The 20,788-nt window shown below is 46.0% G+C and overlaps 1 protein-coding gene across 1 annotated transcript in view; it reads right to left on the bottom strand.

Moving 5' to 3' along the window:
* Nucleotides 1-1,465, bottom strand: part of IL16 (interleukin 16) — a 107,883-nt gene extending 106,418 nt beyond the window's left edge. Inside the window, exon 1 of the mRNA XM_082618481.1 lies at nucleotides 1,332-1,465. Coding sequence (XP_082474607.1) covers nucleotides 1,332-1,371 — 40 coding nt within the window. The 5' untranslated portion in view covers nucleotides 1,372-1,465. The remainder of the gene's footprint in view (nucleotides 1-1,331) is intronic.
* Nucleotides 1,466-20,788: the final 19,323 nt, after the last annotated feature.

Here is a 20,788-nt window from a genome sequence, read left to right as displayed (position 1 = left end):
TCCCCAGTGTAAGAAAATGCATCCTGTACTTTATCTCAGAAGCTTGGCCCACCTTCTGCAAGAGAGGGAGGCCATGGCCACTTGGGACCCTCGAGAACTCCTTCTTTCATCCCCAAGGGCTGGGTGCTCTGTGAGGGTTCCTGTGTCACGACAGGCGAACAGGGAAGCAACTGCTTTGGGGGGCTGAAACGTTCTCTGTATCGCACAGATGCTGCTCGGGCCATTTCACCAGCTTCATCTCATTTACTGCTTCTATAGTCCTGTGTGGTAGGAATTTATGACCCCTGTTTTGCAGAGGAGGAAACTGAGCCATAGCGAGGTTAAATACCTTTCCCCACACCAACTAGCCTGTTCATCTCAGAGCCAAGATTCCGTCCCCGGTAGCCAGACCCCACAGCCCGGGTTCTTGGCCCCTGTGCTCCACTGCCTTTCTTCAGAATTCAGAGAATTCTTTAATAGAACCTAACCAAATGGATCCCAGGGTTCTAGCCATCTTTGTCATATCTTCCTGGAGCAGAAAAAGTCAGAATGTGCCTTTGACTTGCCTTGCTCTCCGTTTTAAAGAAAACCACGTGTTTATTCTCTTATGCCAAAGTTACGACAGACCTGAAGTTTTGCCAAGTGTTGACTTTAAAAGCTGGGCTGAGGGGTTAAAATCCTTTTCCCTGATGCCTGTTTGTTTATGCTTCTGGAGCAAAAGAAGGAGGTTGTCATAAGAAATGATCTGATGCACGGGGCTGTACCAGCAGCAAGGCAGGGAGTCTGGCCAGGGTACCTGGCGCCCCTCCCAGGGCTCAGATCCATGAGGCTCAGGGGGCCCCCTGCTCCAGAGACCTGCTCCCCGGTCTCCCCCAGGTGCTGAGCAGCTCCCCCTTCTGTTCTGCATCCTGCTAGTAGCGGAGCCCAGCCATGGGGACCCTGACAGCTTTGGGCATTTAGATATTGATATCCCCACCCCCTGAGCGTTGCCAGGACCACTCACAGAGGAAAAATGGGCAGGTAGAAAGCAGCTGCCCTGGCCAGGGCTCACTCTCATACCCCTTGGGGGTCCTGTGATACATCCACCTCTCACCCCTCCACCAAGCAGCCTAGTGAGCATTCAGCCAGCCTCGGTGAGGACAACGCAGACAGACTGGGAGGGGCTGTGTCCCGCTGCACCACACACATGCACACACACACACACACACACACACCACACACCACACACACCACACCACACGGCATAAGCAAAATTATGCTTCCCTAGGTTTCCACCTCTCTGTGTCCAAAAAAAGAGTCAAACCCTCCATCCCCACCTCCCCGTGAAGCCCCTGAGAAGCAACCTCACTCACCGTTCTCCCTTCCAAGGAAGAGTCTCTTCTGCAAACTCATGACGGGGGCTCCAGGGATGAGGGAGCGCCGTGACCGGTCCCTTCTGAGTATAACTGATTCACTTTGTTATAAACCAGAAACTAACACACCATTGTAAAGCAATTATACTCTAACAATGATGTTAAAAAAAAAAAAAAAAAGTCGCGGGGGATCAACGGCAGCTTCTAGGGCTGGGAGTATTTGAATGGGAGTTAAAATTACAAAGTAACTCCTCGTTAGAACTGTTTTTCCTCGGCAGGGAGGGAGGAAAAAAAATCCCTTTCCCTCTGCCAGCAAATCTTTAACATCTCAAAACGGTCGCTTCCAACTCCTGCCCTCCTTGCGAAGCAAATGTGTAGAAGGCGATGTTATTTCACTGAATCAAGCCCTCAGATCATAAGCCTTTTCCGGTACCACAAACAGAAATGTAAAACCTCAAACTTTCCCTTGGCCTCGGAGTCTGTCGTGAGCGGGCAGAACACGCTCTCTGAGATCGAACGTATGGGAAATGTGCTAAACTTGTTAGATCATCCCAAGCCCTCAACGCGGCTTTCCCCCTCCCCACCCTACATCTTTTTATTCTTTTTAATGGGTTCTGATGTGTTTATGTAATTGCGAAGGACAAACACGACACCTCCAGTCCTTTTGCCCAAAGTCGAAGTGATTCATTTTCTCCTTTACACACGCCGCACACAAACACAGTGCCTGTTTAATCCAAGTGAAAACGCCTTTCATAAAATCTGCAAAAGGCTGGGGCAGTGCGAGGCAGGGTGAATGCAGCCTGTGTCCTGAGAAGGGCAGTTGGGCTTGGGGGAAGGTGGAGGCTGACTCTAAACAAGACAAACAGAAGGCGCTCTGACTCCCGCCCGTGTCAGGACAAGGAGGGATGAAAGAAAAGCGGGCTCAAGCCCTGGGTAACTGGGCTATAAAACGTTTGCAGCCTGCTCTACCCAACTTCCCCTTGCTAGCCTTCCCATACCAGGGGGATTTATTTTTAGACTTGGACAAGATGTACTATTATTTGAAATGACCAGTTTGATTGCTGGGTTAAATAAATCCTTGGATTCCCCCACCAAAAAGACCAAAAGAATATACAATAAGTGGGCAAAGACTCAGCTGAAAGCTGCAGAAGAATGTGACGGTTTTCGGGATGCAGCAATGTGAGAGCAGACTGAAGGGAAAGGCTGCTCTGTTTGATAGAGAGAGGAAAAGTCACCAGGGGAGCAAGCGTGACAGAGCCTGGTCCAGTTCCTGGGTTACCTGTCCCCTGCCAAGTGGCCCACGTCTTCCAGGGATGGGCCCCTGCCATGGCTGCCTCTGGCCCCCTGACCAATGTCACTCTCACCATTCATAGTCTCGAATCACCGTCACTTGATCAAAGCACCTCCAGGTCACTGTGACCACTCTACCCCTCCCCCACCTCCTCACCCCTCACATCCCTTAAATAATCATTTCTCAGGGCAGTGCTGCAGGGTGCCAGAAAAACCTCTGCTATCAGCACCTGGAGTCAGAACAGCTCCCCTAGAGTCATCCTTACCCCAGGATGAGGGCTGGGATCCAGAGCTGGCACTTCTCTGCTGCCTGCTCTACTTTGCTTTGAATAACCACCTAACTGCCTAGGTCATGAACTTGCAGGATGCTCCAGCTATACTATGCATGCAGGACTATAAGGGCCAGAAATGGGCCTTGCATTCTAGTGATACACAGTAGCAGCAACAATGGGAAGCCGGCTAGATAAATAGAGGAATACTTTGCAGAAATTAAAATGATGTAATAAAGTAAGATTTATTACCATAGAAAGATATCTGCTTTACATTTTCAAGTGAATTAAATCAGGTTACAAACACAGGTTGTGTAGTATGATCCATATACATGAAACAAGATTAAATTTGGAGACCTAAAATTGAGGGATTTCTTTTTTCTTCATGAGCTTCCCAACATCCATTGAGCATTCCGATATCCATTATGTTATCCCCACAGGTCAATGAACAGTAATAGCTTCCAATCTGTATCACCTATAGGATAATAGGTGAAAAAAAAAATTGTTTTTTTTAAATCAAGTCACTGGCTTTGGAACTCCTAAGTAGATTTTGTTAAATCAATAACAAAAGCTATACTTTTGAAAGTCATAGCTTTTGATCATATGAATTAAGCCTTTGACAAAGGAGTTATTATTTGACTGGTAAGCAGAATAATTGTGCCTCCAAAGGTGTCCACATGCTGTTCTCACGGACCTGTGAACTCGTTATGTTACATGCAAGCAGGAATTAAGGTTGCAGATGGAATTAAGGTTACTAATCAGATGAGTTTAAAATAAAGGGATTATCCCGGATTGTCCAGATGGGCCCAATAAAATCACAAGAGTCCTTAAAAGTGAGAGAGGGAGGCAGAGGAGGAGGTCAGAGTTAGAGAGAGTCTTAAAGAAGCTACACTGCTGTCTTTGATGATGGAGAAGGGGGCTACAAGCCAAGGATGTAGGCAGCCTCCAGAAGCTAGAAAAGGCAAAGGAAAGGATTCTCCCCTCCAGTCTCCAGAAAGGAATGTTAACTCTGCCAACACTTTTGATTTTAGCCCAGGGAGACCCATTTTGGACTTTTGACCTCCAGAACTACATAAGATGCTTTGTATTGTTTTAAGCTCCTAATTTTGTGTTGATTGGTTACAGCAGCAATAAGACACTAACACATTTGGATTTGTTTTTATTTTGCTTGTTTCTTCAATGCCAGAAGCTTGGCTTTGATTACAAAGAGCAAAGCCTGGAGGATACAAAGCACAAAATTTATACCATAAACCCACAGATTTGGGAAAAACATATGAAGATATAAGAGAAGCTATTTTCTTATTTAAAAGAAGATAAAAGTCTGCCCAACTGAAGAGAGGATGAGTTTCAAAGACTGCAGGTTGGGGCCTGAGAAGGAGCCCCTCACTTCTGCTCCTTCCTGGTTGGCACTGAGACACACAGGTAATACACACTGGGGACAAGACCTAGCACAGAGATCTGTGTCCCACTTTCTACCTGAAATACTGGGAGGAAAGGGTCTCCTTCGAGTGTCCTGAGCCAACTCAGAGTGGAAATGTCCACCTGGGAGAGTTAGACCAAATCCTGGGACAATCCCCTGAGTCTCCCATGGGAGGGTGGAGGGTTGGGTAGGAGAGAGTGTAGCTGAAAGTTCCCTGTGCCTTGAAGAGGTACCCAGAATGCCCGAATGCCCCAGCTGACCCAGGACCTCTGCACAGTTGAGTGTGGAGGAAGCAGGGTGACCTCTGTGATGAGAGAACCAGATACCTCGGCAGCCAACATGGTGGGGATGGAACCTCTAGGACAAAGGAGAGGCTGGCCGGTTCCCTCTACCGTGAATGTCTCAGCGAGGGGACCAAGGACTGTGTGCACCTTCCCCAACGCCACCATATCACATAGAAACCAGGCAGGGAGACCCTCAACTGGCTGAGTAGGTACCCAGAGGAGACCTGAGTAAAATCAGGAGTAAACCAGGAATGACTAAATTTACTTTGGATTGGCAAAACCAATCTTCCATCATCCACAGACATGGGAGGTTAAGAGTTAAGTTCAACAACAGAGAAATAAGGAAGACTGCATGTTTATACATGACTTTTGTCTGAAAATAGTCTATTAGTAGATGCCGTGATATGATTATATATATATATATATATATATATATATATACACACACACACACACACACACACACACATATATTTACAGCTCCTTACCCTCAGAAGATACCCCCAACTCAAGTGAATGAAGATGGGGTCAAATGACACAATCTCAGATATAACCACAAAGTATAAGGGAATATAATGGAGGGGTCTCACATTCGTGGAGGCCTCTTCCCATAAATAAAGCCTTGTCCTTGATATCCTTCCCCTGCATAAGATGACTGAGAGGATATTTTTTGTTGCCCAGGGTCTGCACCAAAGAATAGGGGGGTCCTATCTCCTACTGGTCAAATCACCTGGGGAGAGATGGCACTTCACCCCCACGTTCCAGCTCTCTGTCCTCCTCTTGGTCTCTGCCTCTGCCTCTACCTGCAATGACCCCGTACTAGGACCCTAGGCCTTTGCCCTTTGTCCTCCACCTCCGCCACACACACACACTTTTAATAAGCCCTCTGGATCACGCTTACTTCAGAGGATAGGGTCGCCTTCCCTGGCTGGTCCCTGTGTCCCCCAGCCCCTCAGTGTTATAGACAAAGACACCTCCAGTTACAAAGTGAGCCCTACCCCGTCCTGAGCCAATTCTGACCAGGCAGCCAGGTTGTTGGAGGCTCAGAGAGCTGGGCTGGTGAGCTCACGAGGATGCTCACTGCTGTGGATGCAGGATCTGCTGTGCCTGGATGAGCCCTGAGTCTTCCCAGACCCCATGTATTGGCCGAGTCTGTCAAGCCTTCCTCTTGCTTCTGTTGACTGGCCTGTCCACTCCCTGCTGGACCTGGAGCCTACCCTTGACTGCATATTCCATCAAATTTAGGGGCCTCTAGCTTGAAGACTGGCCTGTGGCCTGTCCCTGCTCCATTCTTCCAAGCCACACACTACTGCTGCCATCAGGTTCCAGCATGGGCCCCTTCCCAAAGGGGAACAGCCCAAACCAAGTCCAGCTCCCCCAAGCCTTATTACATAATGGATTCGTGGCCTGCAGCAGCCCAGGGACCAACTTCCACAGCCCTCATCCTCCCGTTCCCCCTTTGCCTGGGCATCTGGGTTCCCTGCTGATATTGTCAAGTTACATTTAACACCGAAGAACAAGCTGAGCCATTGTCTGCCGGCATCACCCCAAGGTCACAAACCTCTAAGGCTTTGCCTCTTCATTCTCCACCAGGGCCAGAGCAGCAAGTGGCCTGTTCTATCCTCAGATGAGGTCAGCACTGTCTCCACACGTGCCCACAGATGGGGCTGCCACACTGCATGGAGGGACATGTGACAGCCTGCATGACAGTGACCCCAAGGGAGCTTGGGGTGGCTCAGTGAAAGCCAGTAAACTATTTTTCAATCCCATGTGTAATCATTAACCCAAATGCCTTTAATCCCTGTGGATGGTAAATGCACCTAAAAATCAATTTTCTTGTTCAACCAACCCATTCACTTTAAAACGTTTACTGCCTTTAAATTTTACTTTTTCACTCAGAAAATTATAGAGATGACTTATTGTGACAATTTCTGATATTTACAATGCTTTATAATTTTTAAACATTCATTTTAAGGGCAAACTGAACCTCCTACAACATTCAAAGAAGAGCAAACATACAGACCAAACTGGGAGATTGGGTGATCAAAAATTTCAGGAAAAGAGTGCTGAAATTCCGTCAGGTCACCTGTGACAGAGCTGGAAACCACAGAGCCTGCTTAACTATTAAGCCCCTAAGAGTGACAGTCCACACTCATTCTCAGATTAGAAAGAACTACCCTATCGCATATAGCATCCTTTAATCCTCACTGCTCTCCCACCTTTTACAGAGGTGGAAGTGGATGCTCAGAGAAGTTGAGAGGCTTGCCTGAGGTCACAGAACTAAGAAACAATGGAGGTGAGGTGCCCGGTATTCTCATGTAATGATCAGAAATGTGCCTACTACATGGATAAAGAAGATGTGGTATACACATATACAGTGGAATATTACTCAGCCATAGAGAAGAATGAAATCATGCCATCTGCAGCAACGTGGATGGACCTAGAGTTTATCAAACTAAGTGAAGTAAGTCAGAAAGAGAAAGACAAATACCATATGATATCACTTATATGTGGAATCTAAAACACAACAAAAGTGAACACATCTACGAGAAACAAACAGACTCACAGACACAGAGAACAGACTTGTGGTTACCAAGAGGGAGAAGGGGTGGGAGAGGGAAGGATTGGGAGTTTGAGATTAGCAGATGAAAACTAGTATATATAGGTTGGATAAAAAACAAGGTCCTACTGTATAGCACAGGGAACTATATTCAATATCCTGTGATAAACCATAATGGAAAAGAATATATATACACACACACATATATATGTATAACTGAATCGCTTTGCTGTACAGCAGAAATTAACACAACATTGCAAATCATCTATACTTCAATAAAATATTTTAAAAAAGAAATACACCTATTACAGTTTCTCAGTCAAGAACTAAATAGATAACTGCATCAGTGAAAAGGACCAATCCCTCATGTCCCCAGATGGGAAGGCAGTGATCTTTAGTACCCACTCCAAGCCTTGGCTGGGATAGTCATGGAACCATGAAAGTCAGAGGTGGTAGGGCTTGGGGATGAGCTAATCCGCATTTTAGGAGGACCAGATCCCTTTGTACAAACATCTTACATGGAGCATCAGTAGATAAAACAGATCAGAGCAACATCAGTTGCTCTGGTTGAAGACAGGGTGATCCTGGGCCCCAGCCTCCCACTTTACTGCTCTTCAGCAGCCCGCTAGAGCTCTGATGAGCACATCTGGAAAACAGCAGTCCTAAAGAAACCCCCTCATCACACACGTGGAGATATGAGACCTAGAGCAGAAAGGACTGGCTAAGGGACACAGGATCACAGAAATGTGAGAGTCCTCAGGCCACCCATGCCCACCACTCCTCTGCCCCCAGAATCCCATTCAACCACCCCTTAGTGGCCAGTCTACTGCACACTAAGATGATCTAGAGAAGCCCATTGATGCCCTGGTTGGTCTCCTTTGTCCACAGGAGTTCCCCAAGCAAGGAGACATCCCAGCAGTCACAGAGATGGATAGAACTTGCTTTCGCAATCTTTCACACACTTGGTCCTTGTGAAGGCACATCTGTAAATATCTTATCTCATCTTATATTTTTAATTTATCATAAAATATTTTCTGCAGACCCAGAGGTATAAAGGCTTTATTCTGGAAGACTTTTCCTATCTTATTGCAAAGGTTTTTCAGTGTGTGTGTGTGTGTGTGTGTGTGTGTGTGTGTTACATATACACACGCACACATACATATGTATCAATGTTTACCCACAACTGATACACAAAATTCCACAAATATTAAGTTGACTCTATATGAGTCCCCAAGAGCAACTGAGAAACAAGCACAGGCCACAGGGAAGAAACTCCCAATGATACCTGGTATCGGGTAGTCAGTTCAAGGCAGCCAGGATTTCCAAGGCACCTGTGTTGATCCAGACACCAGGCTGCAGGGGTACCAGCACAGGTGACTCATATGCCTGCTCTCAGCAACACCCTCATCCGTCCTCGCAGGTCTGACCCAAGCCACCTCTTGGTAGGACATCATCATCTTCTCAGCGGGCACTAGCATTCACGAGGCCACCCTCCACCTGTTCCTGCTCCTGTCTCCCTCCCCACAGCTCTGCCCCCTGTGGTTCCCATCCTGCTCTTTCTTCGTAGTCCTTCCCCAACTCAAGACTGACCATGAATGGACTGAACTCAGTGACCCCCAAGCTTCAGGGCCCCTGGCTTCACTCCCTGCACTACAGCTTGTCTTCTCTCTCTCTCTCTCTGGGTATAAAGCATGCTTACTCTGCTCTGGGAGCAGACCCTTCACTTCAAGACACTGGCTGCCAGCTGCCCTGATTGAGTTCCATATGATGGTATGCTCACCTAGACTGGGCCTGGACAGTGGGAAAGGGAGAGATTATATGCAAGTAATTGTAATGAGCAACGAGGAGGAGGAGGAGGATGGTGATGATGACAGAGATGATGATGGTGAGGATGGTGATGGTGGTGATGATGACAGTGGCCACTTCCTGAGTCTTCACTCTGTGTCAGGCACTGTACTAGTCACGTTACATTTGTGACCTCTTTTTTTCCCTTTTCTGTTTGTTAAAGCTCTGTTTCTTTTTTTAACTTTTTATTTTATATTGGAGTAGAGTTGATTAACAATGTTGTGTTAGTTTCAGGTGTACAACAAAGGGATTCAGTTATACGTATACATGTATCTATTCTTTTTCAAATGCTTTTCCCATTGAGGTTGTTACATAATATTGAGCAGAGCTCCCTGTGCTGTACAGTAGGTCCTTAAGGCAGGCATGGTCAGCATCACATTGCAGAATGCTTCATCAAATCTTGATTATCTCCTCCAACCTAGACAAGAAGGTAGGGAAGAAACTAACAAGTTATCCACAGATACTAGCGGCCACTCTCTGGCTGGCTGACTGACCAGTGAGCTTCAGCCAGGCGGTCTGCTGGAGCACAGGGAGCAAGGACAGTCACTCCAGTACCAGCCCAGGCAGGGATGCAGGAAGCAATAGGGGACCCAGTGAGTGGGGAGGAGGGGGACATAGGAATGACTTGGGAACCAGAACCAACATGAAAGCCCCATGGTAAGCCCAGGAGTGTCATGTCTTTGCTCTCCCTTGACGGGGTGGATAGGTAATAAATGCACCATTTGCAAGGTCGAGTGAGTTTAGTATTGCAGTGGAGAAATTACTCAGTGGTCCAGCTGGGGAGACCTGGGGGAGGCCATGGCTCAGTGGGGATGCTGAGATGGAGGCTGACAGAGTGCTAAGCCAGGGAGACAAAGGACCACTGTCTGAATCCCACCTCTCCAGGGGAAACTGGATGTACTTGGATGGACGCCAACCCAAAAGAGCCCCAACCTCCACCCAAGGCCAGGTGTCCCCTCCAAGGCAGTCTGAAGTACAGAGAGTTGGCACCAAAGGCCAGAGCTTATTTTCAAGCGAAGCCCAAGAGCCAGGTTTCCAAGACCAGACCCCAGGCCAGTGTCCAAAGGGCAGAGTGGGAGGACATCGGGAGCTGAGGACACAGTGCGGGGGCAAACTGGACTGGCTTAAGAGTCTGGAGTGAGCTCAAGGGGGGACAGGAGCCCCAGTGATAACAACATACTAGACTAGACTTCATGGAGGAGGTGGCATTAAGCGTCACCTCAAAGGCAGTCTCACTCCCTTCAAGGTGCCCTCCCAACTCCTCTCAGGCCACGTCACACCACCTTCCCCCTACACGGGCCACACAGTCAGGAGAACTACCAGGGAGGCCATCGGTCCCCCTGCCTCTTGGCGGTTGTCTCCAAGCCTGCGCTGTCTGCGGTGGACACAGCACACTGCTTCTCTAGGGCCAATTGTCCCCTGTCCGCTTCCTTCCACTGCTCTAGCCTGACTACCCTACCCTGTGTCCTCAACACCTTCATCATTTGCCGTGCTCGACCTCTGCGAGGATTCCACTTACAGCTCAGGGTCCCTATCTGGGCTCCCCTCTCTGTGGCCTCTTGTTGCCGTTGTGCTGCTCATACAGCTGCTCCTCGTTTCCACCAGCCCTTCTCCTCCCACGTGGGTCTCTGAACGGCCTGAGCCCACACCCCATGGTCAGCGGATTCTGGCTCCAAAGGGTCGGCCAACCACTGGCACAGGTGAAACTCCCTATTCACCGAATAGGTAGATAGGGCCCAAGGAAGTCGCTACAGCCCCAGCTCACACCATCAGACGGTCACCACCATGCTGCAAACCTCCCTGAGCCCACGCCAGAGCAACAGTCATAACATCAAAGCTCAGATGCCCTCCGTGCTGTTTTCATCTTGCTGATGCGTGGAGTTTTAACCTGATAACCAGAAAGAGCAGCTTTCATATCTCCCCAAGATGCAGTCAGCAGCCGGCAAGCAGCCACTGGATGGGTGCCAAGCTGCCGTCCTCAGGGGCTCTCTGATAGAGAGTGATGGCGGGGACCGAGACAGGTACACGGCCGTGGGGTGGGTTCAGAGATAAAGCCTAGTCCTGGGAGACGTGGGGGCACAGAATAGGGCACAGACCACGCAGAGCCAGGTTGGAGAGGCTCTGGACCGATGAGCTGACTCTCATCAGGTGAGTTCAGGTGAGTCAGGATGCTGAGCCCGTCTGCACCAGCGGAACCGGCACGCACCGTGGTATGGAGACATGAAACAGGAGAGGGTCAGGAATTATGATCCAGCATGTGGAGAATGTTTGTGAAACCATCTGTGTTTTCTCTCCTGGCACCATGAGCAGATTCCCCATCGCCCAAGCCAGATCTACAAGCCATCCCTGACTCCTTTTCCTTATCTCTACTCTCAATTCAAGTCCAGTCAGTGTACACTCCAAACATCTCTCAAACGCTCCCTGGATTGGGCTCTCATACATGTAGCCAGGATAATTCTAGCATCTCAACTTCTCCACCCTCCTCTGTCTTACTCTCCTCAAATTCATACTCTCCCACAGCCTCAGAAGTCAAACTGTTATACTCTCTACCTAACGCTCCTCTGAGAACGAACTTATGGTTACCAGGGGGCAAGGGTGCGGGGGTGGGATAGATAGGGAGTTTGGAATTGACATGTACACACTGCTATATAGAAAGTAAATAACCAACAAGGACCTCCTGTATAGCACAGGGCACTCTGCTCAATATTCTGTTAACAGCCTAATTGGGAAAAGAATAGATACATGTATATGTATAACTGAATCACTTTGTTGTACACCTGAAACATTGTTAATCAACTACACTCCAATGTAAAATAAAAAGATTAAAAAAAAAAACACTCCTCTGAGATTCCACATAAACTAGCTCATAAAATCCAAACCTATGAACAAGAGATGTAAGACCTCCATTATCTGGCCCCTGTGCACCTCTGCAGCCTCAGCCAAGCCCTTACCTGCATCAGACTCCAAACTCCAACGGTACTGAAACTGCACTCGTTGTCTGCTCCCACCCTGCTGTTTCTCCCCTTCTCCGACTTCACCTAACTCACCCTTTGATTCTCAGCTCAGGCATCAATGTGGTGGTGCCCCTTTCCCATGCTGTGGAAGAGCCTCTGCATATTTGTATGCTTTCCAGTGTCCTATAATTATTCACTTATATGTCCACCTACCCCACAAGGTTATGAGTACGTTGAGGGCAAGAACTAGGTCTTAATCATCTTTGCGTCCCCTTATCTAACTCAGTGGCTGACATACAGTGAGGATTCAAAATTTTCTGCACTAATCATATCACGGCATTGGTGATTGAATAGCCCTTCCGGTTACTAAAATAGTGAATACAGAGAGAATGGCTGGAATGAGGGGGAAAAGGATGAGTGCAATTTGGACATCTGTTGGCTACAGAGAGTAGAGATGCCTTCTGGGCATTATGGATGCAGGAATCAGGGGTCAGGAGAGAGACCTGGGCTGGGGATAGAAATCCGAGCATCATAGGTGTAGAGAAAGTACTCAAAGCCAAGGATTCAGGTTTAAAGTAACCTAGAAAATACGATAAGAACAATGGGCTCAGGAGGAAGCCTTGGGAAATTCCAACATATAAGGGATCAACAATGGAAGAGACATGCAACATCAAGGCCGAGAAGAAACTAAAGAGAGAAATAAAAATTAAGAAAGTTCCAACACAGAAGCCAAGGGGAAAGGAGGGTCCATTTTGTATTTTGTTTAGTCTTCGCTGGCTTTGGGACAAAAGAAATAAACTTCAGGAACCTTTGGCAAATTAAGTTGGCCTCTCATCCTTCTTGGAGGAAAGACTAGCTTTTAGCATCCCCTGGAACGGAACAGCTGTCCTTTCTAGGGTGCTAAGGAGGGGAGTGGGTGGGGGGAACAGATGGACATGAGGAACTAAACTGAGGGTCTGGTCAGGGATTTGACCAATTTCCCAAACCTAGTGCTAATCTGTGCAGCCCACAGTCCATTTCCCATAAATTGAAATCCCTGTGTACTTGAACGGAAATATAATCCACGTGTTCATGATTCATTTGCACTTTATGTAACCAAATGTTGGGCTGTCGCTGTTTGATGTCCAAGAGACCATCTGAAGAATCTTTGCAGCCAGAAGTCATCAGTTGCCAAAGAAATGAAAAGGAGACAAGCCTTGGCCAGCCCCATCCCTGATCCAAGGCAGTCAGCAGGGAATGAATAGGTACAGTGTGAAAGGCAGCGGCATCCAACCTGCCAGTTATTAGATCAGATCTATGTTGTGTCTCAAGCTGAAAGCATCTGATGCTAAACAAACCACATCCACAAACAGGCAACGCCTGGAGAGGCACTGTCATTTATGTAACTCTTTGGTTACTGTTGAATGTTTAGATTATTTCCAACTTTGATATTATAAAGCTAAAACAAAAATCTTTGTTTATCCGTTTTTGTCCACCTCTCTTATTATTTCCTGATGATAAGTTTCCAGATACAGAATTAATGGATCACAGGAGGTAAACATGTTGTTAAATTGCATTTCAGAAAGATTGCACGAAGTTACCCCTTTACACGCAAGGCAGAAACTTGTCTTTCTCACCATACTTTCCTAAGCATTGTGCATTAGCAATGAAATAATACAATGAAATATTAGGAAGTTATTAAAAGTCATGTTTCAAAGATTATTTTACATAGTATGGAAAGCTATTAATTATATAAATATAAAATTGTATACTTGAATGATAATTAAATAGAAGCATAAACTCAATTTTATTTAAATTATCACTATTACATAGGTGTGATGTATATTATATCAGACAGAATAGCAGTTTCAGCATATGAAAAGGTGCTCAACATCACTAATCATCAGGGAAATGCAAATCAAAACCACAACAGGATATCACCTCACACCGGTTAGCATGGCTAGTATCAAAAAGGCAAGAAGCGACAAGTGTTGGTGAGAATATGGAGAAAAGGGAATACTTGTGCATTGTGTGTGAGAATGTAAATTGGTACAGCCACTGTAGAAAACACTATGGAGATTCCTCAAAAAATCAAAAATAGAACTACGATATGATCCAACAATTCCACTCCTGGGTATTTACCCAAAGAAAACAGAAACACTAATTTGAAAAGATACATGCACCCCTATGTTCACTGCAGCATTATTCACAATAGCCAAGATATGGAAACAACCTAAGTGCCCATCGATGGATGAATGGATAAAGAAAAGAAAATGCTATGTTTTTATATATATTATATTACACACATATGTATTTCATTTCATTGAGATACACACACACACACATACACACAAAATGGAATATTATTCAGCCATGAAAAAGAATGAAATCTTGCCATCTGTGACAACATGGATGGTACTTGAGGGCATTAGGCTAAGTGAAATAAGTCAGACAGAGAAAGACAAATAGTGTATGATTTCACTTATATGAGGAATCTGAAAAAACAGCAACAACACAAAAGAACCCCCAAGCTCGTAGTTACAGAGAACAGATTAGTGGTTGCTAGAGGTGGGCAGCCAGGGCGGCGGGGGGAGGAGGAGCAAAATGAGTGAAGCGAGTCAAAAGGTATAAATTCTAGTTATAAATAAGTCATGGGGATGTAATGTACAGCATGCTGGTTAAGGTTAATGACACTGCATTGCACAGTTGAAAGTTACGAAGACTAGATTTCAAAAGTTCTCAACACAAGAAAAACAATTCTGTAACTATGTCTGATGTTGGATGTTAACTAGACTTATAGTGGTGATCATTTCACAATATATGCAAATATTTAATCCTTATGTTGTGCACCTGAACCTAATGTTGTACATCAACTGCACCTCAATAAAAAGAAATTTTTTAAAGAATAGCAGTTTCAGCTGCAATAGCAAAATCAGTCCTCAACTCTCAGTATCTTAACCCCAGCGGAAGTTTATTTCTCATCAACACAAAATCTGATGCAACTCAGGCCCCTCTCCAGGCAGTACTTTCCAAGTGGTGACTTGTGGTGGGGGGGCGGGGGCGGACCCTGGCTGTCTCCTTCGTCTCCACCATCTCAACATGACGCGTGCAGAGTTCCAGAACAGAGGACCAGAGGGCACAGATGTGCCACATCTTTATCCATTCATCCAATGATGGACACTCAGGTTGCTTCCATGTCCTGGCTATTGTAAATAGAGCTGCAATGAACATTGTGGTACACGACTCTTTTTGAATTATGGTTTTTTCAAGGTATATGCCCAGGAGTGGGATTGCTGAGTTATATACAGAATGAAGTAAGTCAGAAAGAGAAAGACAAATACTGTAAGCTGACAGACACATATATATGGAATCTAAAAAAAAATGGTTGTGATGAATCTAGGGGCAGGACAGGAATAACGACACAACCATAGAGAATGGACTTGAAGACACGGGGGTGGGAGCTAAGGGGAAACTGGGACGAAGTGAGAGAGTAGCATTGACATATATACACTACCAAATGTAAAACAGATAGCTAGTGGGAAGCAGCTGCATAGCACAGAGAGATCAGCTCCCTGCTTTGTGACCACCTAGGGGGTGGGATAGGGAGGGTGGGAGGGAGATGCAAGAAGGAGGAGAGATGGGGATATATGTATATGTACAGCTGATTCACTTTGTTATAAAGCAGAAACTAACCCAGCATTGTAAAGCAATTATACTCCAATAAAGATGTTAAAAAAAATAAAAAATAAAGAGGGCATAGAGATTTATACATGGGTTCCCAGTGAATTCAAGGTTCTTTCCTCATCGCGAAGGAATTCAGAGACGAAGTAATAGGTGAGAATCAGATTTATTTAGAGAGAAGCACTCCACAGACAGAGGGTGGGCCATTTTGGAAGGCAAGAGGCAAAAGGCAAGAGACTTCAAAATACAGCGTGGTTAATTTTTATGGGCTGGGTAATTTCGTAGGCTAATGAGTGGGAGGATTATTCCAATTATTTGGGCGAAGGGGCAGGGATTCCCAGGAATTGGGCCACCACCCACTTTTGGCCTTTTATGGTTGGCCTCAGAACTGTCATGGCACTGGTGGGTGTGTCACTTAGCTTATGCTAATATATTACAATGAGTGTATAATGAGGCTCAAGGTCCACTGGAAGTCAAATCTTCCACCTTCTTGGACCTAGTTGGTTCTCACTAGTTTCATCATGTACTATGGCTCTGTCACTCTTTTAAAGGTTGTGCCCTGCCCCCTTCCCTCCTGTTTCACATGGACTTTTCAATGCCTCAGGCCAGACGTGACACATGTCATTTTCATTCATGATCTATTGCCTATAACTTACCCTCTGACCATGCCCAACTGGCGGGCAGCTAGAAAGAGCACAAGGATATTCAGTGAGCGTTCAATGTCTCAGCTACAGTCTGGTCACCAATATCCTTTTTCTCCTTCCTTCCCCCATAAGAAAACACTCCCAATCCATGAACGATGACCCACAGTCCCATAGAGTCACAGCCCCCAGCTCAAAAGATCAGAATCTCCAGCAGATGCACAGTGGTCCTTGTATCGAGCCAGGTGTGGCTGCCCTCGGTCCAGAGAAGACTCCTTCTAGAACAGGGGTCAGCAAAGTTTTTCTTAAGGGCCAGAGAGTAAATGTGTTAGGCTTGTGAGCCATAAGGTCTCTGTTGCAAGTGTTCAACTCTGCCGTTGTAGCCCCAAAGCAGTCACTGACAATCTGTAAATGAATGGGCATGGCTGTGTTCCAGTCAGATTTTATTTACAAAATCAAGGAGCAGGTTGGATCTGACCCGTGGCGTTTGCCAAATGCTGATTTAAAAAGTCAATTTAGCTGCCCTCTACACACCTAGTAGTCAATTACCATAGCATTCCCATTCAAAGAGGAGAAAAATGGGAGGAACCCAGTACTCATTTGTCCACAGACATTCTGAAATCCTACTGGACAGCCGTTGTGAAGACTTCCAGCCTGAGGATGGGGGATGTTCCCTGACTAGCCCTGTATTCTGCGCTCAGGAGGGCACTGCAATTATTTACTGTTCTTGAAGGACCCCTCTTGGAAAGTTCTTCATTTTCCATTGCCTCCTTGGCCACATCTGAAGTCAACTTTGGAAAGTATGTCCTCCTTGGGGGCTGCATAGCTTTCTCAGCCTGCTTGCTGCCTGTAGATGGCTGGAGCTTCAGGGTGGCTAGAGGGTTAAAGGTCTCAAACAATCACAGGATTTTTTAAGGCCAGGGTTCTCTTTTTGGCCGTATGACTCTCAAACTCAGTAGTCAGTTTCCAGTTTCATCTTCCGGGAACCACACCCACTGTTTTTTCAAGAGCTGGTTCCTAGATCTGCTTTATTTCTTTATTTCACATCCCCAAGCCTCCTTCCCTCAATACAACAGTGGCTGCCTTAAGGCAACCTATAGCAGCAAGTGTGAAGTTTACATCCTTCTTCTATGTACTCTGAGACATAATAACCAGAGCAAAATTTTAATAATAGGTGTCAGACCCACACCTCTAATTTGATTTCTGCCCTGATTCCAACTGGACACCACATTGGGTACCACACCCTTAACCTAAATTTGCCTTTGGCCACTCAGAAGTCTTTCTGAATCCCATTTCTGACTGTATCATCTAGAGGCAGTTAATTTTTCCAACCTTCATTTCTGGCCTTGCTCCATTCCCTCTTATTACTCTTGGAAACGAGTCGATTCTTTTCTGTGTGCATCTCTGCCTTGTAATACCTTGTTAAACAGAGCCAGTAACAACCAACACAACTAACAACATTCTAGGTTCCAATCACTTTTCCTGGAGCTACAAGTTCATTAGGAACCAAATGTGCCTTCCAAGGAATAACAGGAGACTAGTCAAATATTTCACCACTGCATGAGAAGGGTTGGTGGTTTCCTCCACTCCTCTTTCCTCACTGCTGGTTACCTAACCAATATATCGATGCCAGGTATTGTAGGTTTTTGTTACTGCAACACCTTACTTCTACTATCAATTTCTAAGTAAGTCAGAATAAGCTAGGGTATATTATGGTCATAAGTTAACCCCCAAATTCAGTGGTCTAACACATCACTTGCTTGCTCATATAAAGACTGAGATGAGTCTGGCAGCATATCTATGGCAAACAAAATATATGTTAAGGGAACACACTAAAAATTAGGGATACTTATTTTATTTTCCTCAGTTTTCCACAATGAGTATTTATTACTTTTTTTTTTTTTTTTTTTTTTTTTTTTTTTTTCCCGTACGCGGGCCTCTCACTGTTGTGGCCTCTCCCGTTGCGGAGCACAGGCTCCGGATGCGCAGGCTCAGCGGCCATGGCTCACGGGCCCAGCCGCTCCGCGGCATATGGGATCCTCCCAGACCGGGGCACGAACCCGTATCCCCTGCATCGGCAGGCGGACTCTCAACCACTGCGCCACCAGGGAGGCCCTATTACTTTTTAATCAGAAGAAAACTACAAATACTTACATCAACAGGCAATTCATTTGCTTGGGAGATAACAGTTCTTAACAGTTCACCTGACTTGATCATTTGAAATCTGCATTCTCTGTATAGGTCTTTCAAGAATCTCTTTCAAGATGATGCACTAGTGTACAGGCCCTTCCTTCTCCTGAGTTAGCCTTTCCTTTGAGAAGTCTTTCTAATCCCATAAAGCATCCTACAGTCCTTCCCTCTTCTGTTCTCCCACAGTCTTATGTATTTAATGGTAGCACTTAGATACTAGTAATATTTTAAATGTACTAATGTGCTTTTCTCTTTCATATTTGTTTCCAGGCTTTTCCTAGACAGCCTAAGGCACACACCCGTGCTTGGAGGTGGAAGGAAAGGCAAACAGATAGGGACCAGTAAAGCAGGAAGGCAAATCTACTGATTCAGCTTCTGACGCATCACATGGGATTTTTGGATCTCCAGTCACACAGTGGTTCTATAAGCTAGATTTGTTGCAAGAAAAGGATTGCCCACTGGTGGCGCAGTGGTTGAGAGTCCACCTGCCGATGCAGGGGACACGGGTTCGTGCCCCGGTCCAGGAAGATCCCACATGCCGCGGAGCGGCTGGGCCCGTGAGCCATGGCCGCTGAGCCTGCGCGTCCAGAGCCTGTGCTCCGCAACGGGAGAGGCCACAACAGTGAGAGGCCCGTGTACTGCAAAAAAAAAAAAAAAATAGAAGTTAGCTGAGAGTTTTGCTGGAGAGCTTACCAGACAGGTCCCTGCTGCAGGGACAAAGCAACCCATCCCTGAAGACATCAAGACAGCCACAGCACACTGAGAACTCAGATGATGCTGAGGTGCTGCTTAGAGAATGAACTTATGGTTACCGGAGGGGAAGGGTGGGAAAAGAGATAGTTAGGGAGTTTGGGGTTGACATGTACCCACTGCTATATTTAACATAGATGACCAACAGGCACCTACTGTATAGCACAGAGAACTCTGCTCAATGTGATGTGGCAGCCTGGATGGGAGGGGAGCCTGGGGGAGAATGGATACATGTATATGTATGGCTGAGTCGCTTTGCTGTGCACCTGAAGCTATCACAACATTGTTAATCAGCTATACTCCAATGTAAAATAAAAAGTGTTAAAAAAAAAAAAAAAAAGACAGCCACAGTGCACTGAGAACTGATGTGATGCTAGGCCAACCAGGAAAGACCAAGAAGTCCTGACCAGGCCAAAGGAGAGGCCCGATCACTAATCATTCCAACCACAGACTCCTATCATCAGTGTCCACAAATACCAGGGAAGGGAGCTGGTCACCCCTCAGCAGTTACCAGTCCAGGTGTCCCAGGGCAGAGCTCAGCAAAGATCCAACAGGGCAGACTGTGGACTGGAGGACCTGCCTTCTCCCCTGCTGCCAGGCACACCTGGTAAGCCCTCTGCATACCCCACATGCCATGTAGGGGTAGAGAAAGACAATGACGACAAACTTAAGAGATCAAAAATTTTACCTAAAGGGTCTGTTTGAGTTATTGCACTGGAAGAAGATCCCAGGGTTGCACTAGATCTAATGAGCCCCCTTCCCATCATCCCCTTACCCAAAGGTAGGGCTTTGTGAAGAAAATCATGGTAGCTGCAGAGTATAAGAGTCCTTTGTTTCATTACAACATTGTTAATCAACTATACTCCAATATAAAATACAAAGTTAAATAAAATAAAATAAAACAAAATCGCTAAAGGTATACATTTTAATGACTTTTTAAATGAATTTGCATAAAAGAAAGACACAAAATCCTGCTTAATCAAGATACCACATTGAAAAAGCATTATTATTTATTGTATTATATAAACGTACGGCACCAAAAATATTTTTTGCACTTTGTAAGTTATATTGTTACTCAAATACCACTACTACCTCTGCTGCATTTTATAAGTAATGAAATATTTTTCAAGGAAAAGTTGTATTTGTTAAAAAAAGAAAGAGTCCTTTGTTTTGCACATTCAAATTGCACTGTGAGTAGATGTCCCAACCCTGTCACATTTACTTGTTTGTTTCACAAAACTGTGAACACTTCAGCCTCAAGTACCAGAAGTGATGAGTCCTGGGAGACCCCAGGGAGGGGCAAGAAGACAGGAAGGTTGAGAAGGTTCTTTGTGGATAGGAACCAAGAGTTAAGGCAGGCATGGAGAAGAGACAAGAAGAGCAACAGAGCCAGCCATGCAGGCAATGGCCTGAGGGTGTGAAGCAAGGTGCGAGCAGGGGCATGGAATGAAGGAGTCCACAAGAGATGATGCGGACCAAAAGCTCTCTTTTCGGCGTGGTGTGCAGGCACGTGGTGATGACCATATGAAACCTTTTTTTAGGACTGTGCCAGCCAAGGAATATCTAACCCCAACACCTGGGCCACAACCAGGGG

This window comes from Mesoplodon mirus (genome assembly GCF_964341445.2).
Source record: "Mesoplodon mirus genome assembly, chromosome: 4".
NCBI classification, from domain to species: Eukaryota; Metazoa; Chordata; class Mammalia; order Artiodactyla; family Ziphiidae; genus Mesoplodon; species Mesoplodon mirus.
This window is presented reverse-complemented; position numbering and strand designations above follow the sequence as displayed.